General features: G+C 45.2%; 1 protein-coding gene across 16 annotated transcripts in view; it reads left to right on the top strand.

Moving 5' to 3' along the window:
- LOC110507883 (unconventional myosin-XVIIIa) overlaps positions 1 to 26326 on the top strand; it is a 170661-nt gene that overhangs the window by 118379 nt on the left and 25956 nt on the right. For all 16 annotated transcript variants that reach the window (XM_036964841.1, XM_036964840.1, XM_036964839.1 and 13 more), the window contains 11 exons: positions 1312 to 1519; positions 1683 to 1792; positions 3744 to 3809; positions 8859 to 8987; positions 16267 to 16410; positions 16723 to 16812; positions 17010 to 17129; positions 17587 to 17698; positions 19381 to 19508; positions 21672 to 21826; positions 23201 to 23324. In XM_036964841.1, the coding sequence (XP_036820736.1) occupies positions 1312 to 1519; positions 1683 to 1792; positions 3744 to 3809; positions 8859 to 8987; positions 16267 to 16410; positions 16723 to 16812; positions 17010 to 17129; positions 17587 to 17698; positions 19381 to 19508; positions 21672 to 21826; positions 23201 to 23324 (1386 nt within the window). The remainder of the gene's footprint in view (positions 1 to 1311; positions 1520 to 1682; positions 1793 to 3743; positions 3810 to 8858; positions 8988 to 16266; positions 16411 to 16722; positions 16813 to 17009; positions 17130 to 17586; positions 17699 to 19380; positions 19509 to 21671; positions 21827 to 23200; positions 23325 to 26326) is intronic.

Below are 26326 nucleotides of genomic sequence, written 5' to 3'. Positions count from 1 at the left end.
CACCATGAATACCAAGGAGCTCTCCATACAGGTCAGGGACAAAGTTGTGAAGAAGTACAGATCAGGGTTGGGTTATAAAAAAATATCAGAAACTTTGAACATCCCACGGAGCACCATTAAATCCATTATTAAAAAATTGAAAGAATATGGCACCACAACAAACCTGCCAAGAGAGGGCCGCCCACCAAAACTCACAGACCAGGCAAGAAGGGCATTAATCAGAGAGGCAACAAAGAGACCAAAGATAACCTCCGCGATGGAGCTGCAAAGCTCCATCGCGGAGATTGGAGTATCTTTCCATAGGACCACTTTAAGCCGTACACTCCACAGAGCTGGGCTTTACAGAAGAGTGACCAAAAAAAATACATTGCTTAAGAAAAAAATAAGCAAACACATTTGGTGTGGGAGACTCACCAAAAACATATGGAAGAAGGTACTCTGGTCAGATGAGACTAGAATTAAGATTTTTGACCATCAAGGAAAACACTATATCTGGCGCAAACCCAGCACCTCTCATCACCCCAAGAACCCCATCCCCACAGTGAAGCATGGTGGTGGCAGCGTCATGCAGTGGGGATGTTTTTCATCAGCAGGAACTGGGAAACTGGTCAGATTTGAAGGAATGATGGTGCTAAATACAGGGAAATTCTTGAGGAGAAACCTGTTTCAGTCTTCAAGAGATTTGAGACTGGTATGGAGGTTCACCTTCCAGCAGGACAATGACCCTAAGCCATACTGCTTAAGCAACACTTGAGTGGTTTAAGGGGAAACATTTAAATGTCTTGGAATGGCCTAGTCAAAGCCCCAGACCTCAATCCAATTGAGAATCTGTGATCTGACTTAAAGATTGCTGTACACCAGCGGAACCCATCCACCTTGAAGGAGCTGAAGCAGTTTTGCCCCAGTGGTTACATGTGCCAAGCTTATAGAGACATACCCCAAGAGACTTGCAGCTGTAATTGCTGCAAAAGGTGGCTCTACAAAGTATTGACTTTGCGGGGGTGAATAGTTATGCATGCTCAAGTTCTGTTTGTCTTATTTCTTGTTTGTTTCACACAAAAAATATTTTGCATCTTCAAAGTGGTAGGCATGTTGTATAAATCAAATAATACAAACCCCTCCAAAATCCAGTTTAATTCCAGGTTGTAAGGCAACAAAATAGGAAAAATGCCAAGGGGGTGAATACTTTCGCAAGCCACTGTATATAAACATTTATATTTATACATGCAAATGTGCACAAACTTAAGTCTTTGTTTTTATGCTTGTGTGTGAGTGGAAATGCTTTAACTCCCTGTCCTCTTGTTTCTCCAGGATGCTCTGCTGGACACAGTACGCAGGTCCAGAGTTCACTTTGTCCACTGCCTACTGCCCAAAGCAGATGCGGTGGGGGCGGGTGGGGAGCCGCGCGTGGCCCACGGAGAAAGCTGCGACTCAGGCCTCATGCAGCTGGATGTGGGCCTTCTGAGGGCTCAGCTCCGTGGATCGAAGCTTATTGACGCTCTGCGCATCTACAGGCAAGGTAGGACTGGACACCCCACAAGTCAAGCTGAGTCATGGGAGGGACACCACCCAAGTCAAGCTGAGTCATGGGAGGGACATTTTCCTCCTTAATTCTTATTGAATTGTATAATTCATCAAAATGATTAAATAAATGTTGACCTTGTGCTGTCTTTTCCAAAAAGGATACCCTGATCACATGGTGTTCTCTGAATTCCGTCGCCGCTTTGATGTGTTGGCACCCCACCTGACCAAAAAGCACGGGCGCCACTACATCGTCACAGACGAGAAGCGAGTGAGTGTCGAGGCGTTCCCTCCACCTTGTAAACGAGTGATAATATAAAAGCCTCCCTCTCTTCTCCCTCCCTCCCCCCTCCTAGATCTGCTCTTGTGTGTAATTAATTATGATTACACTGGTTGGCAGCATATGGCTGGTGTGCTGATTATTTACGTGCAGCACAGAGAGCTCTCTCGCTCTCTCTAACTCTGTCCTCCCCTTCATCTCTTCTTCCGCTCTCTCTGTCTTCAGTACCAACTGTATAGTGTAATAGTTAAAAAGCTATTAACCTACCCTACCTACTCAGATGTGTGGTTAAAAGTTCTGAGTCTAGCAAAAATAAATCTGATGTAGAAATATGTTAATTATTAACGGATGTAGCTGGAATTGAAGAAATGGAATAGACAGTATCTTGGCTGAAAAGTGTTATTTTCATTGTTGTGTAAGGAGGTTGTGTTTTTGAAGTAGGGCAGTTAAAGAGGTCCACTGTCACAGCTAAAACATACAGTGAGCTATGGAAGAGTTAAAGAGGAAACCAGACTCCTTGGAGACATGCAAAGAAAGAATAGCCTGCTCTGAAATAATGAATGGACAAAAAGGTACTTCATTCTCTGAGGATAGACAAACCAAGAGGGAGAGAGGGAGTTATAGAGAACTCAAACAAAGCGCCCTTTCTCAGAGTTGGAAGCCTGTCTGTCACCTCCTCTTAGCTTGGGCTGTATGGCTGTGTTACTGTAGCTGTTTTACTGTTGCTGTGTTACTGTGGCTGTAGTGACTTCATCCTCCACTGAGTCTGTTTACCTACCAGACCCAGTACTCTTGCTGAGATCATCTTTGTCAAAAGTCCTTAAAGTAACTGTCCACTTTTAAAAGTTAGTATTCTTTTAGCTCAAACCCAAATAATGTGGTTGACTCATCCTATAATCGTATTTGTGGCCAAACCATAAAATAAATAAAGAAATAAAATAAATACTTTTAAAAAATGCCTCATACAGGCTGTTTAACAAACGCTTGCCATTTCCTCTGAGAGGATGTCATTCTCCTGATGAGGATAAGCTGGCCAATCAGTGGGCTACTCATATGAATAATTTTAATTACCAGTATACACCCACATCATTCTGTTGTTGGGAGGAGAACACAGAAAAACTGATTTTTAACATACTTTATTACAATTTTTTGGAAGAAACTATTTCACTCATTATAGTTCATTCTAGGTCATATTTCATTGAATTCTGGAAACACTGGACAGTTACTTTAAAACAGCTAATTCAGTTCAACTCCCTCCCTCGAGGCTACAGCTGTCTTCCAACTTAACTTTGTACTCAAACGTTAAAGACCCTCCGCCTCTCCAGAGACTGATTTAGATACAGTACACAGTCCATATTTAGACTTCTGTCACAGTAGTGACCTGAATCAAATCAAATTTTAGTTGTCACATTCGCCTATATACAACAGGTGTAGTAGATCTTACCGTGAAATGCTTACTTACTAGCCCTTAACCAACAATGCAGTTAAGAAAATAGAATTAAGAAAATATTTACTAAATAAACTAAAGTAAAACAAATATTTTAAAAAGCATCAATAAAATAACAATAACGAGGCTATATACAGGGGGTATCGGTACCGAGTCAGTTTGCAGGGGTACAGGTTAGTCAAGGTAATTTGTACATGTAAGTAGGGGTAAAGTGACTATGCATAGATAAACCGTGAGTAGCAGCAGTGTAAAAACAGAGACAGGGAGGTTACAAATAGCTTGCTTGGTGCCTTAGCTGTAGCTTTGTTCACTGGTTGTTTTGGTCTGCAGTGTCCTGTTGGATAGGCTGATGTTAGGGGAGCGTGCCTGTTGCTATGACACTATGTGCAGTCCTTTGGGGCGACGACAGAGGGGAGCTGACTTTACCAAAGCACTGTCTGTCTGTTTGTCCGTTCTCTTCATTGATCTGTCTGTCTGTCCATCTGTTTGTTTCAGGCTGTGGAGGAGCTGTTGGAGTCTCTGGACTTGGAGAAGAGCAGTTACCACATGGGCCTGAGCAGGGTAAGTAACACACACACACACACACACACACACACACACACACACACACACACACACACACACACACACACACACACACACACACACACACACACACACACACACACACACACAGACAGACACTGCATCTCAAAACACACATTATCTATGTCTCAAAACTTAAGAGAACTTACATTAGGAGAGAATATGTAAACTAATAATGAACTATGTATAAACCATTAATAAATGCCTCGGAAAAGTGTTATGGCAAGTGATGCTGACAATACGTGTGAAGGCTTAGCACAGTCTAAATCAGGCCCAAGGTGTTCTATCTCTGCCTGGGAGCAGTGATTAAAAAAAGTACCCAATTTTCATACTTGAGTAAAAGTAAAGATTAAAATACATTTTTACTGTACTTAAAAGAACATGTGTCAAGTAACAGTGAAAGTCACCCAGTAAAATACTACTTGAGTAAAAGTTAAAAAGTATTTGTTTTTAAATGTACTTAAGTATCAAATGTATAAATAATTTTAAAATGTCTTATATTAAGCAAACCAGACCACACGATTTTATTGCTTTTTAAATGTACAGATCGCCAGGGGCACAGATCAACACTCAGACACAATTTACAAACTAAGCATTTGTGTTCAGATGTTCTCTTGATAGGTGCTGTAACGAGTGCTCTGAGAGTTGGGAAGCAAGTTCAGGAAGTGAGTGTTTTAATAAATAAACGTAACATAATACAAAACAAGAAAACACAAACAACGCACAGACATGACACAGAGACAGAATCAATAACACCTGGGGAAGGAACCAAAGGGAGTGACATACAGTGCCTTGAAAAGTATTCATCCCCCTTGGGATTTTTCCTATTTTATTGCATTACAACCTGTACTTTAAGTAGATTTTTATATGGGTTTCATGTCCAAATGTCCAAATTGGTGAAGTGAAATGAAAAAAAATACTTGTTTCAGAAAATAAATACTTTTAAAAAACGGAAAAGTGGTGCGTGCATATGTATTCACCCCTTTTGCTATGAAGCCCCTAAATAAGATATGGTACAACCAATTACCTTCAGAAGTCACATAATTTGTTAAATAAAGTCCACCTGTGTCCATTCTAAGTGTCACATGATCTCAGTACATATACACCTGTTCTGAAAGGCCCCAGAGTGCAACACCACTAAGCAAGAGGCACCACCAAGCAAGCGGCACAATGAAGACCAAGGAGCTCTCCAAACAGGTCAGGGACAAAGTTGTGGAGAAGTACAGATCAGGGTTGGGTTATAAAAAAATATCAGAAACTTTGAACATCCCACGGAGCACCATTAAATCCATTATTACATTTTTTAAGAGTTTGGAAAAACAACAAATCTGCCAAGAGAGGGCCGCCCACCAAAACTCAAGGACCAGGCAAGAAGGGCATTCATCAGAGAGGCAACAAATAGACCAAAGATAACACTGAAGGAACTGCAAAGCTCCACAGTGGAGAATGGAGAATCTGTCCATAGGACCACTTTAAGCCGTATACTCCACCGAGCTGGGCTTTATGGAAGAGTGGCTAGAAAAAAGCCATGCATAAAGAAAAATATAAGCAAACCCATTTGGTGTTCGCCAAAAGGCATTTGGGAGACTCCCCAAATATATGGAAGAAGGTGCTCTGGTCCGATGAGACTAAAATGTAGCTTTTTGGCCATCAAGGAAAATGCTATGTCTGGCGCAAGCCCAACACCTCTCATCACCCTGACAACACCATCCCCACAGTGAAGCATGGTGGTGGCAGCATCATGCTGTGGGGATGTTTTTCATTAGCAGAGACTGGGAAACTGGTCAGAATTGAAGGAATGATGGATGGCGCTAAATACAGGGAAATTATTGAGGGAAACCTGTTTGTCTTCCAGAGATTTGAGACTGGTATGGAGGTTCACATTCCAGCAGGACAATGACCCTAAGCATGCTGCTAAAGCAACACTCAAGTGGTTTAAGGGGAAACATTTAAATGTCTTGGAATGGCCTAGTCAAAGCCTAGACCTCAATCCATTTGAGAATCTGTGGTATGACTTAAAGATTGCTGTACACCAGCAGAACCCTTCGAACTTGAAGGAGCTGGAGCAGTTTTAAATTGAAGAATGGGCAAAAATCCCAGTGGCTAGATGTGCCAGCAGACATACCCCAAGAGACTTGCAGCTGTAATTGCTGCAAAGGGTGACTCTACAAAGTATTGACTTTGGGGGTGTGAATAGTTACAGTATGTAGTTTTCAGTTTTTTTTGTGTTATTTCTTGTTTGTTTCAAAATAAAACATATTTTGCATCTTCAAAGTGGTACAGTAGGCATGTTGTGTAAATCAAATGATACAACCCCAGGTTGTAAGGCACCAAAATAGAAAAAATGCCAAGGGGGGTGAATACTTTCGCAAGCCACTGTATATAGGGAAGGTAATCAGGGAAGTGATGGAGTCCAGGTGAGTCTGACACGCAGGTGCGCGTAATGATGATGACAGGTGTGCGCCATAACGAGCAGCCTGGTGACCTTGAGGCCAGAGAGGGAACACACGTGACAAGTGCGTAAATTAGACAATTTTCCTGTCCTGCTAAGCATTCATAATGTAACGAGTACTTCTGGGTGTCAGCAAAAAATGTAAGAAGTAAAAAGTACATTATTTTATTTAGGAATGTACAGTAGTGGAGTAAAAGTTGTCAAAAATATAAATAGTTAAGTACAGATACCCCAAAAATCTAGTACTTAATTAATTACTTACTTAGTATTTTTACTGAAGTACTTAAACCACTGTCTGGTGTACCATCTGTTTACCCAGCATGCACTTCTCACTGGAATCATGGATCCTCTGCTGTGGCGCTGGTTCCTGGCTGGGTCCCTGGGCTGGCAGCCTTTGTCTGTTAGTTGGCGGTTGGCGACACTGAGAGACAATTACCCCCCAATTCCCTCCTGTTGCTCCCTGTAGCCATTGATTTTGGCATGCGATAGCTCTCTTTGTTTGTGGCGCTTCATCGTGACACGCCGATAACCCTCCACAAACATCAATCAGCACAGTGAGAGTCAAACCTTTCAGATGCAAAAGAGAAAATCCAAAGTAAAAGACAGCCTGATAAATTGCTAATTAGCATAGGAGGCTTTTTCTGAATGTCTCCGGAATAGAGGACAGTGAGAAGTATTGTTCTGAAGTAAACAGTAGGAAAAGGGTGTTTAGGGAAGTTTGACATTGGCTGTGTGTGTGTGTGTGTGTGTGTGTGTGTGTGTGTGTGTGTGTGTGTGTGTGTGTGTGTGTGCGCGCATGTGTGTGCGTTCCTTCCCATCTCTCGTCATGCTGAGAAAAATGAACGACTGACAAAACAATAAGCCCCAAGTGACCTCAGCCGACCTTTAGAGTTGCATTCAGAGACAAAGAGGTCCAATATGTTCCCTATGTTCCTTCGCCCACGCTGACAGTCATTGCTATGCAGAAGGTCATCCTGCTAGGGGGGAAGGCCTGTGTGACGGGGCCTTTTACTGTGACACATCACACATCCCATTGGCGTTTCTCAGCGGTTGCATCACTTGCGGGTCGTGATGGTGGGCGGGAAAGTCACAGGCTGGAGAGTATTCTCTCAGCTCCTCATCATGATGTGATAGTGTGTCTGTGTTCTACTCAATCTACCGCATCGGGAATAGGGAAAGGGGGATAACTAGTCAGTTGCACAACTGAATGCATTCAACCGAAATGTGTCTTCCGCATTTAACCCAACCTCTCTGAATCAGAGGGGTGCGGGGGGCTCCCTTAATCGACATCCACATCTTCGGCGCCCGGGGAACAGTGGGTAAACTGCCTTGCTTAGGGGCAGAACGACAGATTTTTACCTTGTCAGCTCGGGGATTTCAATCCAGCAACCTTCCAATTACTGGCCCAACACAGGCTACCTGCCGCCCGTACAGTGTATGTTAACAGAATGCCCATACAGTGTATGAAAAGTCCTCTACACCTGGCAATAGAGGTATCAAACTCAAGCCGATGTGCTATTCTCTGGAGGTGAAGACATCCCTTTGCAGTTGCATGCGTTGCGCTACGACAGAGAAGTGTGTGTGTGTTGGTGCTGTGTGTTTTTACCGTGCCCAGCCCACTCCCTTCATGTGATATTTGCTTGGCTGTACACACACTTCCCTAAGAGCTCTGAGCTTTGATTGTCTGTGCAGGGTAGTGTTTTCTCTCCTCCTGTGCCTCTGATAGAGGATAATAGGTGGTTAAGGGCCCTGGAGTACTGTGATAGATCAATCCTGATGCATCATGATGAAATTGCTGCATAACACCACCACAGCTCTTATCTTCAGGAGCCGCTTGGTGAAATCTGAACAAAACACTCTATGGACTAACCATCCCAATAGTTTTTTTTTTTAGTTGAAGAAAACACAGTGCCTATGACTAACTGGAGATGATGGCTAAATCCAAGAGAAGTTTCACCATAAACTTTCCCTGTCATTTTAGAGTTTCCCCAGAAACTTCCTGTCTTTGTTAGTTTACTTTCTGTAACCGTGGCAGCCGCATATGTTGGTAACACAAGGGATTTTAATGAGGATTTTGTGAAGTTAAGCATAGCTCTCCCGCGAACACTATTAGCATGCTAATGCAATTAGGCAGCATTCAAAGAGTTTCATGAGCTCTCAGCTCTGGCCTGAGAAACTGTAGGGAAGTCCACCAGCAGCTCCCCACCCAATCTCCCAGAGCAGATCAGAGAATGGAAATGACTAAAGTGTTTGAGGTAATCCAACTCAATTAAACGTCCGCACTGTTAACACCATTGAAATGCAAAGTAAACGCAGGACATGATGTAGTTGATATGCAATCCCTGAATCCCCAATGTATGGTTGCAGATTTTTAGTCGGATTCCAACTCGGCAACGTTGAATCATGTAAAAACAATTTTTCATTTGTAAGCCACAATGACCCCAAACGAAAAAGTTGTATGTTTACTGTACTTCTATTCCATAGTATTGTGCAACCTTGCACACACACATATGCTCCATGTCCGAGCATTAGTGTCCTGATTAATCAGCATCTAACTGTATATCTCTCTCCAGGTGTTCTTCAGAGCTGGGACCCTGGCCAAACTGGAGGAGCAGAGGGACGTCCAGACCAGACGCAACATCACCATGTTCCAGGCTGCCTGCAGAGGATACCTGGCCAGACAGGCCTTCAAGAAGAGGAAGGTGAGTGAGCGCTCTCAACCCGGGCAAGTAGTCCTTACCAACCCAAAGCCCAGCTCAGATTAGATGACAAAAGGAGCAAAACTGACTATAGATCAGTAAAACTGACTATAGATCAGTAAAACTGACTATAGATCAGTAAAACTGACCGTTTCTTGCCGCTCGATCACGTCACACAGTGCAGGTAGCTAATGCCTACACTCAAAGCCGATGCTGAAGAGCTGTGTATCCCCATGCTTCTCTGGGACCCCCACATTCCCTGAATCACCACACCAGAACAAACACACAATTCTCAAAGTAATTGTCAATAAAAGCCTTATGAAATGCTTGAAATATACTTCATTATTTTATAGTAACATCTGACAAAAATATCTAAAGACACTGAAGCAGCAAACTTTGTGGAAATTAATAATTGTGTCATTTCCGCTAATGGAATATTTGTGCATTGACATTTGTAGATTGACATAGGCTAGTGCTTTTGCTGTTCTTTCTGCCTACTCATCTTGTTGGCTGACGGAAAAATATCTTACATATGCACCTCGGAATTGTATAAGGACGTCCGCAGTTGCATCCCCGATGTGTCTGTCTTAACTTGTAGCCTGTGAGAAAGACCCGATCATGTGACGGAGAGCCATGTGAGTGAGAGGCACTTCGGATTGCGCAGCACACTCAGAGAGAAGGGCACAACGTAGCACTCTGGGCCGCAAAAGGCAAGGATTTTTTTTAGGGTGCATTACGGCCACTAAGGGGATGTCGCCGTGAAATTCGAGGCATTATCAAGTGCTTGTCTAATTGTGAATGAGAGACTATTGGAGTGTGTACAGCCTGCACAAAAAAACAAAGCAGAGCTCATGCCTTTCATGCAACTTATTTCAAATCATCATTAGTCGTCTCATGTAGCCTTACAATGTATTAAAAATGAAAACCTATAGCCCAACGTTTGTAGAACAACTAAAGTTACATTAATAACTCTACCTTAAGCATATAGGAATACCTATTTCTTTGTTAACGGCTAAATACAGATTAGCCGCATGTGCTCACTCCCTTATCGTTTGGAGAAAATATTCATATTTTATTCAGGTTTGTTCAATTTTATTCAGCTTTGTTCAATTTTATTCTTCATACAATAAAATAATATACAAATAATGCCACAGAATTATAAGCCAATCTTGTCTGCTAAGTGAACTGGTGTAGCCCACAGCCATTTGGCATAGCCACATCAGCCCCTGTACCCTGCCTTTCCCAACAATCTTTCTGTCAAAGCATGTTCTTGGTGGCTGGCACAGTGGAGTGGCGGGGGCAACTGGAGGGGGTAAACAGTGGGACTGGTCTTTCTACAGGGTGTGATTATTATTGTAGACGCCTGTCATAATCCCTGCTCCAGTCATGAGGGGGAGGTCTGGGACTGGAGAGAGGCAGGGGCAGGGCTGTGTGGGTATGTGTGTGTGTGTGTGTGTGTTTGGCGGATGACAACAGTCCACCCTGCATGCGCCACCACACCAGAGTGATCAAGACGACCAGGAATATAACACCCTCCACTGAGTGACTGGATCCACTGGTGGGGATCTGTTCAGCTCTGTGTGTTGTCCTGTTGTGTGTGTGTGTGTGTGTGTGTGTGTGTGTGTGTGTGTGCTTGTCTGTGTGTGTGTGTGTGTGTGTGTGTGCTTGTCTGTGTGTGTGTGTGTGTGTGTGTGTGTGTGTGTGTGTGTGTGTGTGTGTGGTGTGTGTGTGTGTGCGTGCTTGTCTGTGTGTGTGTTGTCTCTGTGTTAAGAGTGTGTGAGGGAGAGACAGTGGTTAGCATGTGTGAACTAACATAGACCTGTGTATGAGTATGCAATGTGTACGTGTGTGGCAGTAGCCTACATGTGAGTCTTGGATTGTCCATGTGTGTTTGGAGAGATTGTGGATTCGACCACTGTGTCTTCCCTGCCATCCCCATCTCTGGTAGTTATTGGGCTCAAGGTTGCTGTCTGTAAATTGCTTTTCAAGGACAGTGGGCTTATCTTCATTGCTCTGCCTCCTGTGAAGGAGTCCTGCCTGTTTCATTTGATTGCTGCCTCTCTTTGTAAGTTGTTTACCTTGATTGTTTGTTTTGATTTAGGATTAGGATACTGATAGTTTGCATTGTTGGAGACGTGTTTAGTTGTAAACGTCTCCACTATGAGTGACTGTCATTCCTCACAGTGTGGCTGGCTGAGGATCAGTCAGGACTGGAGAGTGTTGTGTAATGTTGGGAGGTAGAGGTCTTCATGGGTTCAAAAAGTTGGACCTGTTCCGAAATGGACCTGGGTCTTTCACACCCTGACCCGATATGCTTAAATATATTTTTTAAATATAGAGACCCCTTCCGGACAGACCCGAGGACAACTAGACCCGTTCCATATAGACCTGGTCTGGATCCGAGTGAGGGAAGCAGCATAAAAGCTCTTTATTTAAGATACTTTATTAACCGGAGCTAATAAAATGTGAGAGGAGGGGAAAGAGAGTAGCCGCTCTAGCAGGCGGGGAGGAGGGAGGGAAAGAGAGTAGCCGCTCTAGCAGGCGGGGAGGAGGGAGGGAAAGAGAGTAGCCTCTCTAGCAGGAGGGGAGGAGGGAGGGAAAGAGAGTAGCCGCTCTAGCAGGCGGGGGGTAGGGAGGGAAAGAGAGTAGCCCCTCTAGCAGGCGGGGAGGAGGGAGGGAAAGAGAGTAGCCCCTCTAGCAGGTGGGGAGGAGGGAGGGAAAGAGAGTAGCCCCTCTAGCAGGCGGGGAGGAGGGAGGGAAAGAGAGTAGCCGCTCTAGCAGGCGGGGAGGAGGGAGGGAAAGAGAGTAGCCGCTCTAGCAGGCAGGGAGGAGGGAGGGAAAGAGAGTAGCCGCTCTAGCAGGCGGGGATGAGGGAGGGAAAGAGAGTAGCCCCTCTAGCAGGCGGGGAGGAGGGAGGGAAAGAGAGTAGCCGCTCTAGCAGGCGGGGAGGAGGGAGGGAAAGAGAGTAGCCGCTCTAGCAGGCGGGGAGGAGGGAGGGAAAGAGAGACTGCGCACTAAAGTAGACCTATAGCTGCCATAGCTAGGTTATTTATCATGAAATATGTTTACTTAGTACCTGTCTTGACTACATCAAACCAGGAGAAGCAAGTTAAGCTAGCTATGCTAATTGAGGCTACAGTACATGTGCTTTCCCATCCTACAGTTACTAATAACAACGCCATTCAGAATATTAATTAGCAGCCTTTTAATTCCGTCATTTTAATGTAATCTTTTATTGATTAGATATCTTCTAACTTTTGCTACGCGGAGGCTCTATGACTGTAGCCTATTGCCGCTTTGATGACTTATGATTGGCCAACAACAAGCTACACGCGCCATGCTCCACTCTCGTGATAAGCAAGAGCAGCAGGATAAAGGAAAGAAGTCTCTCTCTGCTGCAGCAGTCACATTCAGATCTGTACGGGCCCTTCTGGACAAGTCCGAGACCGCTGACAATCATGTCACTTCTGACCCAGACGCTTTACATTATTTAGAATTCTGGATCCAGACCTGCTACGGTCCCGGATTGGGTCTCGGGTATTCTCAGGTATTCGGGTACAGGTGGATCCGTGAAGACCCCTACTGCGAGGCCCAGGGGGCAGGAGGGGAACAATATCACAACTTATTGGCTCTAGAACACTTATCAGAAGGCTTTTGTGAGCCAAAGCTCTGCTTTACAATGTGTTTCTGTGTACAGTACAGTACCCTACCCTCCAGCAGTTATGAAAGGTACATTACCAGTCAAAAGTTTGGACACACCTACTCTAAAGTACAAGGCATTCTGCAGCGATATGATCTCCAATCTGGTTTGCGCTTAGTGGGACTATTATTTGTTTTTCAACAGGATAATGACCCAACACACCTCCAGGCTGTGTAAGGGCTATCAGCCAATCTCAACCCAATTGAGATGGTTTGGGATGAGTTGGACCGCAGAGTGAAGGAAAAGCAGCCAACAAGTGCTTAGAATATGTGGAAACTACTTCAAGACTGTTGGAAAAGCATTCCAGAAGCTGGTTGAGAGAATTCCAAGAGTGTGCAAAGATTCCATATGTGCTATTTCATAGTTTTGATGTCTTCACTATTATTCTACAATATAGAAAATAGTAAAAATTAAAGAAAAACCCTTGAATGAGTAGGTGTGTCCAGATGTTGGACTGGTTACATTTAGTTCAATGTGTTTTAATTTTGATCATCTGATTCTCAGGAAGTTGAGACAGGAAGAGTAAGTTGAATATTGTTTTATTTAAAGTTGAACTCAACGATGAAGTATCTATTTACACACACGGTGAAGACTTTGCACCATTCCAGCTAAGAAGCCCTTGGCTTCGCCGGATCATGTTGAAGCATGTTTAAGAGGAAAATGTGTGTTGAGGAGAGTGGTACTGGTGAATATCTGAGGCTTGTGTCGTATCTTTGGTACGCTGGTTTGATATTTACAGGAAAATGTGTGTTGAGGAGAGTGGTACTGGTGAATATCTGAGGCTTGTGTCGTATCGAGGTACGCTGGTTTGATATTTACAGGAAAATGTGTGTTGAGGAGAGTGGTACTGGTGAATATCTGAGGCTTGTGTCGTATCGAGGTACGCTGGTTTGATATTTACAGGAAAATGTGTGTTGAGGAGAGTGGTACTGGTGAATATCTGAGGCTTGTGTCGTATCTTTGGTACGCTGGTTTGATATTTACAGGAAAATGTGTGTTGAGGAGAGTGGTACTGGTGAATATCTGAGGCTTGTGTCGTATCGAGGTACGCTGGTTTGATATTTACAGGAAAATGTGTGTTGAGGAGAGTGGTACTGGTGAATATCTGAGGCTTGTGTCGTATCGAGGTACGCTGGTTTGATATTTACAGGAAAATGTGTGTTGAGGAGAGTGGTACTGGTGAATATCTGAGGCTTGTGTCGTATCTTTGGTACGCTGGTTTGATATTTACAGGAAAATGTGTGTTGAGGAGAGTGGTACTGGTGAATATCTGAGGCTTGTGTCGTATCTTTGGTACGCTGGTTTGATATTTACAGGAAAATGTGTGTTGAGGAGAGTGGTACTGGTGAATATCTGAGGCTTGTGTCGTATCGAGGTACGCTGGTTTGATATTTACAGGAAAATGTGTGTTGAGGAGAGTGGTACTGGTGAATATCTGAGGCTTGTGTCGTATCGAGGTACGCTGGTTTGATATTTACAGGAAAATGTGTGTTGAGGAGTGTGGTACTGGTGAATATCTGAGGCTTGTGTCGTATCTTTGGTACGCTGGTTTGATATTTACAGGAAAATGTGTGTTGAGGAGAGTGGTACTGGTGAATATCTGAGGCTTGTGTCGTATCGAGGTACGCTGGTTTGATATTTACAGGAAAATGTGTGTTGAGGAGAGTGGTACTGGTGAATATCTGAGGCTTGTGTCGTATCTTTGGTACGCTGGTTTGATATTTACAGGAAAATGTGTGTTGAGGAGAGTGGTACTGGTGAATATCTGAGGCTTGTGTCGTATCGAGGTACGCTGGTTTGATATTTACAGGAAAATGTGTGTTGAGGAGAGTGGTACTGGTGAATATCTGAGGCTTGTGTCGTATCGAGGTACGCTGGTTTGATATTTACAGGAAAATGTGTGTTGAGGAGAGTGGTACTGGTGAATATCTGAGGCTTGTGTCGTATCGAGGTACGCTGGTTTGATATTTACAGGAAAATGTGTGTTGAGGAGAGTGGTACTGGTGAATATCTGAGGCTTGTGTCGTATCGAGGTACGCTGGTTTGATATTTACAGGAAAATGTTCTCCAGCATTGAAAGCTAAGCATGCAGACTCGCATTTGATTACAAGGCAGTGCAGGGTGTTACACTTGAGCTTTTGGCCTATATTTCTCAGACACAAGACATGACCATGCAAGTGTTGACTTCCTCGTCTGAACACTGACATCCCCTCTGCCAAAAAATATATATTAGTTTGTTTCTCTCTCTGTCTGTTTGATTGCTCCGGGGGGCTCCCCACACCTTGAAGTCCTCCCAGCCTGAGCCAAACCCTCACAGGGATTTTGTTTTCAAAGCGCTTTGAGGGAGAAAGAGAGGGAGAGAAAGAGGCGGAGAAAGCATGAGAGAAAATAGCGAGGGAAAGAGTGCCGCTGCTCGGAAACGGTGCTTCACCATGGGGGAATAGATGAATAGAAGGGATCCGGCGTGGCGTTTGAAGCCCACAGTCTGCTCTCTCTTTGACATGTTGTGGAATGAACTAGCGACGGCATGGCAAAGCAGAACATTGGTGATTCCTCCTTCAGCCACTCGGCCCATAGTGTCTAATTAAATGGTTGCCTTAAGACAAAGCTTCTTCCCCGACTGGGAACAGGTGTGTGTCAGAGCATGCATCCGTTACATCTATAGCCCTGTGTGCTCAGCAAACGCCATGTAGCTGCACAGACACTCAAAAGGAGCTCTGTAAAAGGGGAGGCAAAAGTCAGAGTAAAAAGGGAGAGTGAGACAAAGAGATAGGAATACATTCTGTTCCTGTGTCTCTCTAAGACCATCAATACCTGTTTGACATAGACAGATCCTATTTCTAAACGAAGGCTGCAAGATCTAAGTCTAAATCCCTCTAGTGGTGTAGATGAGCTCTCTGTATGGCTGAGTAACAGAAAGATCAACACTGACATTTTCAATGGGACCCCCCCCCCCCCCTTATTGAGTCTACACAGGATTTGTTAAACTTGTTTAGGTCTAAGCATGACAAACAAACTTTAGGGGGCATAACCTGTATGCCTGTTCAGTCATTGACTAGGATGGCTAAGAGGCATTTAGGTGCTCTCATGGCGTGACAAATACGTATCGTGTTCTGTCATGGCAACCCCATTGGATGCGGTTGCATTGTGCTGCTCTAATTGGGTTGCCAGATAATGGGTGGTTTATTGGAGATGCCCATGTAGCTGGAGCATGTAGCTCCTCCTAATGCCTTTTTAACAGGCTGCCAAAGTGTTATTGATGTTTGATTTGAATTCTCTGAAGAGCTCTGTCTCAGCTCTTAAACCCAGAAGATCTTTTCAATGTCTTGATTCTAGCTCGCCCAAATTGTCACACTTGATGCAAGTGCCTGTTAACGTGCCAGTAGACAATGACCCTAAGCAATGGCATTTTTTATTTTCTTTATCAAAAGTTACAAATTTGATACTTATTTGTGATACATATTTATATCCATGTCAAAGAACTTGAAGAATCCTACATGTTGGCAGACAACTGCAGACACAAACACACACACACAGGTTCCTTCGTTGTAAGAACCCTCTGCTCCTCTGCGTGCGTTTCAGATCCAGGACCTGGCCATCCGCTGTATCCAGAAGAACATCAAGAAGAACAAGGGCGTGAAGGGCTGGGCCTGGTGGAAGGTGTTCACCACAGTACGCCCCCTTATAGAGGTCCAGCTCACAGAGGAGCAGATACGTGGCAAAGACGTGAGTACACAAACTATACACACCCTCCATCTACTGTTGATCAGGGGTGCATCATTACGCCAAACAGGGATGGAAACTAGCGTTTATATTGGACAGGTTCAGCAAACAGCAAACCTAACTGAATCTGTCCAATAGAAATGCTAGTTTTCATTGCAAAATGTAATATTTTGCAACTGTTTGGAGTAATGATTACTCCCCTGCATTTGATTCCCTCCCCTTGCTTTATAGACTATACAGATTTAGCTCCCTCTAATACTGTAATACGTTTTCCCTCTTCCCCCTCCCTCTCTCGTTCTGTCTATCTGTTCCCAGGAGGAGATCCAGCAGCTGAAAGGGAGGCTGGAGAAGGTGGAGAAGGAGAGGAACGAGCTGAGACTCAACAGTGACCGCCTGGAGAGCCGGGTACACATACACACACACACACACACTGCGCTGCAGACTAATATAAGAGACATTGTACCAGCAGCACTGTCTCTATAAATAAAGGATGAACAGATGAAGGTTGTAAGTATGTCATGAAGTTGAACTGTATTGCACTATATGCATAAGACCGGGTGCATGTGTAACCCTCTTGCTAATTGTGATTGTGTGTATGCCAGATCACAGAGCTGTCGTCGGAGCTGGCAGACGAGAGGAACACAGGAGAGTCGGCCTCTCAGCTGCTGGAGTCTGAGACCTCAGAGAGACTGAGACTGGAGAAAGACATGAAGGACCTGCAGGTAAACACAGCCAAGGAGAAATTACACATCCTTAACTGTTGTAGGATGTACACAATTATTTCATTCAACCCATTATTTGAACCAGATAGGTAAATGGAAAACCGATTCTGATTTGCAATGACGACCTTGCCAGTTCTGTTGGCTGAAACCTAATGGTGTGATCAAATTGTTGACCCTGCCTCCCCCAGACTTTAGTTTTCTATTTGACATTTGACATGATGGTTTTTTTCCGGGTGTTCCAACTAGCTGGGATAGATTTTTCCACTGACTGTTCAGATTGCACATGCTGATGGGCTGGGCTGGGTACAAATGACCTCGCTTCTAGAAATGAGCGATTGTGTCATTTAGAGGAAGTGTGCGTGTGAGAGCAATGTGAGGCCTATCTGTTAGTATTTCTATCTCTGTCTTGGTATAATGTGTTTGTGTATTAATGCATGGCCTGTGGTTCTCTCCCCAGACTAAGTTTGACTCGATGAAGAAGTCTATGGACTCTATGGAGATGGAGGTGATGGAGACCAGACTCCTCAGAGCCTCCGAGCTCAACGGAGAGATGGACGACGACGACACAGGTCAGCGGCACACACACTTGCTTGTTTTACTATCCTTGTGGGGACCAAAACATTTATTTCCATTTAAAATCTTATTTTCCCTAACCCTAAACATAACCCTTAACCTAACCTTAACCCCTAAAACTAAACCTAACTCCTAAATCTAACTCCTAACCCAACCTTAATTCTAACCCTAATTGCAACCCTAAACCTAACCCCTAAGCCTAAAATAGCCTTTTTGCTTGTGGGGACTGGCAAAATGACCCCACTTGTCTGAATTTTCCTTGTTGTACTATCCTTGTGGGGACTCACAAGGATAGTAAAACCAAACCACACACACTGTTGCCATGGTGACAACTTAACACCATGAAAACCAGCACACAAAGGTAGACCCCAAGATCAGGATGGAAGTAGGCTGTTTCTGGTTGGTGGAATCAAGCTGACCACCCTGTAGACTGATGTGGCTGCCTGAAATCAATGAGGAGACAAAAGGTTTGTATAAATGGATTATAAAAGACAGCAGGCGTCCTCAAATTATATTCGACTGCATGCCGAACAGACTTCCAGCTAGACTGCGAATGCAGTCTTTGTTTGGCTATTCTGAATGTAGAATAGATTTTGTGTCAGTGTTTTGTTTTTAATTTTCAACACCCCACATTTTAAGTGGAATAGACAACCCTGTTTAAGAGACACTACATGACCAAAAGTATGTGGACACCTGCTTGTCGAACATCTCATTCCAAAATCATGGACATGAATATGGAGTTGGTCCCCCTTTGCTGCTATAACAGCCTCCACTCTTCTGGGAATGCTTTCCACTAGATGTTGGAACATTGCTGGCATACCTGGCATCTGCCAAACCCAGATTCATTTGTCGGACTGCCAGATGGTGAAGCGTGATTCATCACTCTAGAGAACGCGTTTCCACTGCTCCAGTGTCCAATGGCGGCGAGCTTTACATCTCTCCAGCCAACGCTTGGTATTGCACATGGTGATCTTAGGGTTGTGTGCTGCTGCTCGGCCATGGAAACCCATTTCATGAATCTCCCGACATCAGTTTTTGTGCTGACGTTGCTTCAAGAGGCAGTTTGGAACTCGGTAGTGAGTGTTGCAACCGAGGACAGACTATTTTTACTCACTTCAGCACTCGGCTGTCACATTCTGTGAGCTTGTGTGGCTGTATTCTACTGCCAATGTTTGTCTATGGAGATTGCATGGCTGTGTGCCTGATTTTGTACACCTTTCAGCAACAGGTGTGGCTGAAGTAGCCAAATCCACTCATTTGAAGGGGTGTCACATACTTTAGTACATTCTGTACATGTACAGGCCATAACAGTACTGTACCGACTCTAATATGGCTTCAATACAGTTTGATACATTACCTCCTGACTCATGCAAACCCCTTCCATGGTCAAACAGACTTCCTTTCAAACTGGCTATTCAATTTCTACTTAGTTCTATTTGAAGACATATTGAATGCAGTGGAGGTTGCTGAGGGGAGGACAGCTCATAATAATGGCTGGAACAGAGTGGATGGAAACCATGTGTTTGATACCATTCTGCTCCAGCCATTACCACGAGCCCGTCCTTCCCAATTAAGGTGGCCACCAACCTCCTGTGATTGAATTGTGAACTGGTGTGGTTCTTGTAGTGCTGTCCATGACCTGTCTGCTAACTGTGCTGTATCATGTTGTGTCTGTTAGGGGGGGAGTGGAGACTGAAGTATGAGAGAGCCATCAGAGAGATTGAGTTCACCAAGAAGAGGCTCCAGCAGGAGTTTGATGACAAGCTGGAGATGGAGCAGCAAAACAAACGACAGCTGGAGAGGAGGGTAAGGCAGCATCGGACACACACACTGCTGACAGCTGGAGAGGAGGGTATAAGGCAGCGTAGGACATACACACTTCTGACAGCTGGAGAGGAGGGTAAGGCAGCATCGGACACACACACTTCTGACAGCTGGAGAGGAGGGTAAAGGCAGCATCGGACACACACACTTCTGACAGCTGGAGAGGAGGGTAAGGCAGCGTAGGACACACACACTTCTGACAGCTGGAGAGGAGGGTAAAGGCAGCATCGGACACACACACTTCTGACAGCTGGAGAGGAGGGTAAAGGCAGCATCGGACACACTTCTGACAGCTGGAGAGGAGGGTAAAGGCAGCATCGGACACACACACTTCTGACAGCTGGAGAGGAGGGTAAGGCAGCGTAGGACACACACACTTCTGACAGCTGGAGAGGAGGGTAAGGCAGCATCGGACACACACACTTCTGACAGCTGGAGAGGAGGGTAAGGCAGCATCGGACACACACACTTCTGACAGCTGGAGAGGAGGGTAAGGCAGCATCGGACACACACACTTCTGACAGCTGGAGAGGAGGGTAAGGCAGCGTAGGACACACACACTTCTGACAGCTGGAGAGGAGGGTAAAGCAGCGTAGGACATACACACTTCTGACAGCTGGAGAGGAGGGTAAGGCAGCATCGGACACACACACTTCTGACAGCTGGAGAGGAGGGTAAAGGCAGCATCGGACACACACACTTCTGACAGCTGGAGAGGAGGGTAAAGGCAGCATCGGACACACACACTTCTGACAGCTGGAGAGGAGGGTAAGGCAGCGTAGGACACACACACTTCTGACAGCTGGAAAGGAGGGTAAAGGCAGCATCGGACACACACACTTCTGACAGCTGGAGAGGAGGGTAAGGCAGCATCGGACACACACACTTCTGACAGCTGGAGAGGAGGGTAAGGCAGCGTAGGACACACACACTTCTGACAGCTGGAGAGGAGGGTAAGGCAGCGTAGGACACACACACTTCTGACAGCTGGAGAGGAGAGTAAGGCAGCGTAGGACACACACACTTCTGACAGCTGGAGAGGAGGGTAAGGCAGCATCGGACACACACACTTCTGACAGCTGGAGAGGAGGGTAAGGCAGCATCGGACACACACACTTCTGACAGCTGGAGAGGAGGGTAATGCAGCATCGGACACACACACTTCTGACAGCTGGAGAGGAGGGTAAGGCAGCGTAGGACACACACACTTCTAACAGCTGGAGAGGAGGGTAAGGCAGCGTAGGACACACACACTTCTGACAGCTGGAGAGGAGGGTAAGGCAGCGTAGGACACACACACTTCTGACAGCTGGAGAGGAGGGTAAGGCAGCGTAGGACATACACACTTCTGACAGCTGGAGAGGAGGGTAAGGCAGCGTAGGACACACACACTTCTGACAGCTGGAGAGGAGGGTAAGGCAGCGTAGGACATACACACTTCTGACAGCTGGAGAGGAGGGTAAGGCAGCGTAGGACACACACACTTCTGACAGCTGGAGAGGAGGGTAAGGCAGCGTAGGACATACACACTTCTGACAGCTGGAGAGGAGGGTAAGGCAGCGTAGGACACACACACTTCTGATAGCTGGAGAGGAGGGTAAGGCAGCGTAGGACACACACTTCTAACTCAACCTCCCCCTGCTTACACACACTTGCACGTTAGTATTTACACCTACCTCATTTACACACGCACACAGGCTAAAATACTTCTCATATCCTTCATTCCTTCCTGAGTTGTCAAGATGTAGTTGACTACTGCTCTTGGTGGGTCTGTCTGTCTCTCCTTTTCTCTCACCTGCCCAGCAATGAGGAAAGGAATCTGCCCATCCCTGTCTTTGTCCATCTCTGTCTGGCTTTTCTTTCTGTCTTTTTCTCAGCCCCTTTCTCTGTTTTTGACAACTCCTCTGAGCTTTCCCATAAAACGTCAAATAAAGCTTTACACTCCCTGAGCGCTCACTCAGTGAGACGTAAAAGGAGCAGTGAAGCAATAACTAGTCTTTTCTTTCTCTCACCTGGTCGGCCACTCAGACAGACAGCTTGACAGAAGCTAACAGATGCTTTGACCTATTTCATGCCTCTGCTTATTTTGAAAAAAGATTTTAAATGTTACAATCTCTCTCTCTATCTCTCTCCGTCCCCCTCCAGCTGAGTGACCTCCAGGCAGACAGTGAGGAGGTGCAGCGTACGGCCCAGCAGCTGAAGAAGAAGTGTCAGAGATTGACGGCTGAGCTACAGGACACCAAGCTACACCTAGAAGGCCAGCAGAGCCGCAACCATGACCTGGAGAAGAAACAGAGGAAGTGAGTTCAGTTCATACAGCACACACACTGTAGGGCGACAAACACACGTGCACACAGACCATAGAAATAGATAGAGGACTATAGTACTCAAAAGTCTGTTTTAGCATGGGCAGCGCCATTGAGGACTTTCACCATTTTGAAGTAATCAACTGCATAGGACTTCCAATGGGTTAAGAAAGGATCACATAATTCCATCCAGGTCATCAGGAGGGATCAGCCAATGAATTAAACTTGTGAGGAAACATTCCTTAACTGCAGTTAGCAGTAAATCGCCAACCTTGGATTTATACCTGTTCAAACAACACACTCCAGGTGGCAGTATGCGCCCTTTCAGTTTGTTTACCAACTCCGTAGAAGAAAAAGAAAATGGTCTACTTCAAAATGAAGATGTCCTGAATGGCGCTGCCTGTGCTTTCCTTGACGCCATAATAGGACAAATGCAATGATGCGATGTCTATCTGAGTCTATGATACAGACACACTCACCTACACACAGGTGTGCGTCACACACAAACTCATACAGTACGTTCAGATCTGCAACTACAGCCTGATATTACTCATACACTCACCCTCACTGTGACCTGAAGAAGAAACCAGAGCTCACTACCTTAGATCTTCACTGTAACTTTAAATATTTTAAAGCCCTGGGTAAAACACCACAGTACTCTCTCAATCTCTCTCTCTCCCCTGTTCTCTCTCTGTCTGTCTGTCTGTATGTCTGTCTGTCTCTCTCGCTCTCCCTGTGGTAATGGTCACTGAGTGATGTCACACTGAAGCAGAGTAGGGTAGATATAATTAAGCAATAAGGCCCGAGGAGGTGTGATATATGGTCAATATACCACGGCTAAGGGCAGCTCTTAGACGTGGTATATTGGCCATATATCACAAACCCCTGAGGTGCCTTATTGCTATTAAACTGGTTTCCAACGTAATTAGAACTGTAAAGGTCTGATATATCACTGCTGTCATCATTCAGGGCTCAAAACACCCAGTTTATAATACAAATGAATCAAGGAGATCAGTAAAGTCTATGAAACTTACTGGGATGCCGCAACCACACTGCAAATGTTTGGTGTGCGTATGTGTACACACTTGGCTTCCAGCCTGCTGACCAGAGACTTTTTCACCATGGACGTCTCCTGGAACTCAGGGGGGAGAAACATATACACACACACACACACACACACACACAGACACACTGTGTGGTCTCTAAACTTCGCTGTGCTGGTTAGAGGCCCCTGCTGTCTAACCCCTTTAGTTCACTAAGTAAACAGAACGACAAACACTCGAGTATGTTGTTCTATGTCGATAGGAGACTCACGGCAGGGTGTGTATCTAGCCAGACAGGGCATTAACATGTCTGTGTGTGTGTCAGGTTTGACTCCGAGCAGAACCTGTCTCAGGAGGAGGTTCAGAGGGAGAAGAATATTAGAGAGATGCTGAGCAGAGAGAAGGACATGCTGACTGGAGAGGTGTTTAGCCTACGACAGCAACTGCAGGTACTGTACTCTACTGGCCTACCACATCTCTGTGTGTGCCAAACATTTATTCAAATAGTATTTTAAGTCTTTCAAGTACTTTGAGCATTTGAGTCTTCCCGAAGTCTCAGGTGACAGACTTGTTGTGACTATTCTAGTGGCTCCATGGCAAGCTCAATCAAGCACAGCTATTTGAAAAATGATTGTGTGTGTATACACCTTTAGGACATGGATATGTGTGTTTAGGATGTTTTCACACATAGTCCTCTTTAAAATAACTGCTCTCAGTCCTCTTTAAAGTGAACTCTGGGGTAAAATAACTCAGTTGTCTTTGTATTCTCACTGCCCTTACCTTTTGATGAGGACTCAACTCTTCTGCCATTTCACTTCACCTATTTTGTGTTCTGTGTCCTCTTTGCATTCACATTGTTATGTTTATAAAGGAACCAAAATCTTTTTCCAACATTCACTCAATGCACTCTGGGTTTTTACAAAGTGCAGGACAAGCCCTTCCATCAGAATGTGTTATCGGACAGCTAGATATACCGACATTTTGGAAGCTAATAGATTGCATTTAGTTAAAAGATGAGACATAATAATTGTAATCAGAAGATACTATTAACATGTCAATATTATTGGTAAGAGAATAAATAGCAGAATAACTGCAGGTTAAATAATGCAGAAATTGAAAATTGTACACCCAATGTAGACTACTGCCCCTTTAAGAGCTAGAATTGATTTTGTCCCCGATGTGATTCTCATCAAATACACTACATTGCCAAAAGTATGTGGACGGACACCCCTTGAAATTAGTGGATTCTGCTATTTTAGCCACACCCATTGCTGACAGGTGTATAAAATTGAGCACACAGCCATGCAATCTCCATAGACAAACATTGGCAGTAGATTTGCCCATACTGAAGAGCTCAGTGACTTTCAACGTAGCACCGTCATAGGATGCCACTTTTCCAACAAGTCAGTTCGTCAAATGTATGCCCTGCTAGACCAGCCCCGTTGAACTATAAGCACTGTTATTGTGAAGTGGAAACATCTAGAAGCAACAACGGCTCAGCCACCAAGTGGTTGGCCATGCAAGCTCCCAGAACGGGACCACCAAGTGCTGAAGCGCGTAAAAATTGTCTATCCTCGGTTGCAACACTCACTACCGAGTTCCAAACTGCCGCTGGAAGCAACATCAGCACAATAACTGTTCGTTGGGAGCCTCATGAAGTGAGTTTCCATAGCCAAGCATCCGCACAAAACCCTAAGATCGCAATACCAAGCATTGGCTGGAGTGGTGTAAAGCTCACCAACATTGGACTCTGGAGCAGTGGAAACACGTTCTCTAGAGTGATGAATCACGCTTCACCATCTGGCAGTCCGATGAATCTGGGTTTGGTGGATGCCAGGAGAATGCTACCTGCCCCAATGCGAAGTGCCAACTGTAGGGAGTTTGGTGGAGGAGGAATAATGGTCTGGGGCTGTTTTGCATTGTTCGGGCTAGGCCACTTAGTTCCAGTGAATTTAAATCTTAGTGCTACAGCATACAATTACATTCTAGACGATTCTGTGGTTCCAACTTTGTCGCAACAGTTTGGGGAAGGCCTTTCTTGTTTCAGCATGACAATGCCCCCATGCACAAAGTGAGATCCATTGAGATATGGTTTGTCGAGATCGGTGTGGAAGAATTTGACTGGCCTGCACAGAGCACTGACCTCAACCCCATCAAACATCTTGGAACCCCGACTGCGAGCCAGGCTTAATCGCCCAACATCAGCGCACGTCCTCACTAATGCGCTTGTGGCTGAATGGAAGCAAGTCCCCACAGCAATGTTCCAACATCTAGTGGAATGCATTCCCAGAAGAGTGGAGGCTGTGATAGCATGAAAAGGGGAACAACTATATTAATGCCCTTGATAGTCTGTGGTGCGGGAATAATGACAAGCGAACCTGGGGAGCTTTTTGATTACATTATCCTAAAAAAGGGAACCGGACTTGGGAATTCAAGCGAACTGAACTCAGACCCCCTCTGGACATGGTCACAGGTCGGTTTGCTTCAGGGGCTCTTTTGAGGGGTCTGAGTTTTTTTTGGAGTGTTCACACTGCACTAAACATTAAGTGAACCACACTATAGGACAAGGACCTGGAGATGTGTGTCTCCTCTCTCCCTATAGGACAAGGACCTGGAGATGTGTGTCTCCTCTCTCCCTATAGGACCACGACCTGGAGATGTGTGTCTCCTCTCTCCCTATAGGACAAGGACCTGGAGATGTGTGTCTCCTCTCTCCCTATAGGACAAGGACCTGGAGATGTGTGTCTCCTCTCTCCCTATAGGACCACGACCTGGAGATGTGTGTCTCCTCTCTCCCAATAGAACCACGACCTGGAGATGTGTGTCTCCTCTGTCCCTATAGGACAAGGACCTGGAGATGTGTGTCTCCTCTCTCCCTATAGGACAAGGACCTGGAGATGTGTCTCCTCTCTCCCTATAGGACAAGGACCTGGAGATGTGTGTCTCCTCTCTCCCTATAGGACCACGACCTGGAGATGTGTGTCTCCTCTCTCCCTATAGGACAAGGACCTGGAGATGTGTGTCTCCTCTCTCCCTATAGGACAAGGACCTGGAGATGTGTCTCCTCTCTCCCTATAGGACAAGGACCTGGAGATGTGTGTTTTAATGTGTATCTCCTCTCTCCCTATAGGACAAGGACCTGGAGATGTGTGTCTCCTCTCTCCCTATAGGACAAGGGCCTGGAGATGTGTGTTTTAATGTGTATGTCCTCTCTCCCTATAGGACAAGGACCTGGAGATGTGTGTTTTAATGTGTATCTCCTCTCTCCCTATAGGACGAGGACCTGGAGATGTGTGTTTTAATGTGTCTCCTCTCTCCCTATAGGACAATGACCTGGAGATGTGTGTTTTAATGTGTCTCCTCTCTCCCTATAGGACAAGGACCTGGAGATGTGTGTTTTAATGTGTATCTCCTCTCTCCCTATAGGACGAGGACCTGGAGATGTGTGTTT

This window comes from Oncorhynchus mykiss, chromosome 27 (assembly GCF_013265735.2).
Source record: "Oncorhynchus mykiss isolate Arlee chromosome 27, USDA_OmykA_1.1, whole genome shotgun sequence".
Taxonomy (NCBI): domain Eukaryota; kingdom Metazoa; phylum Chordata; class Actinopteri; order Salmoniformes; family Salmonidae; genus Oncorhynchus; species Oncorhynchus mykiss.
The sequence above is the reverse complement of the archived record's forward strand: the minus strand, read 5'-3'. Positions and strand labels throughout refer to the sequence as shown.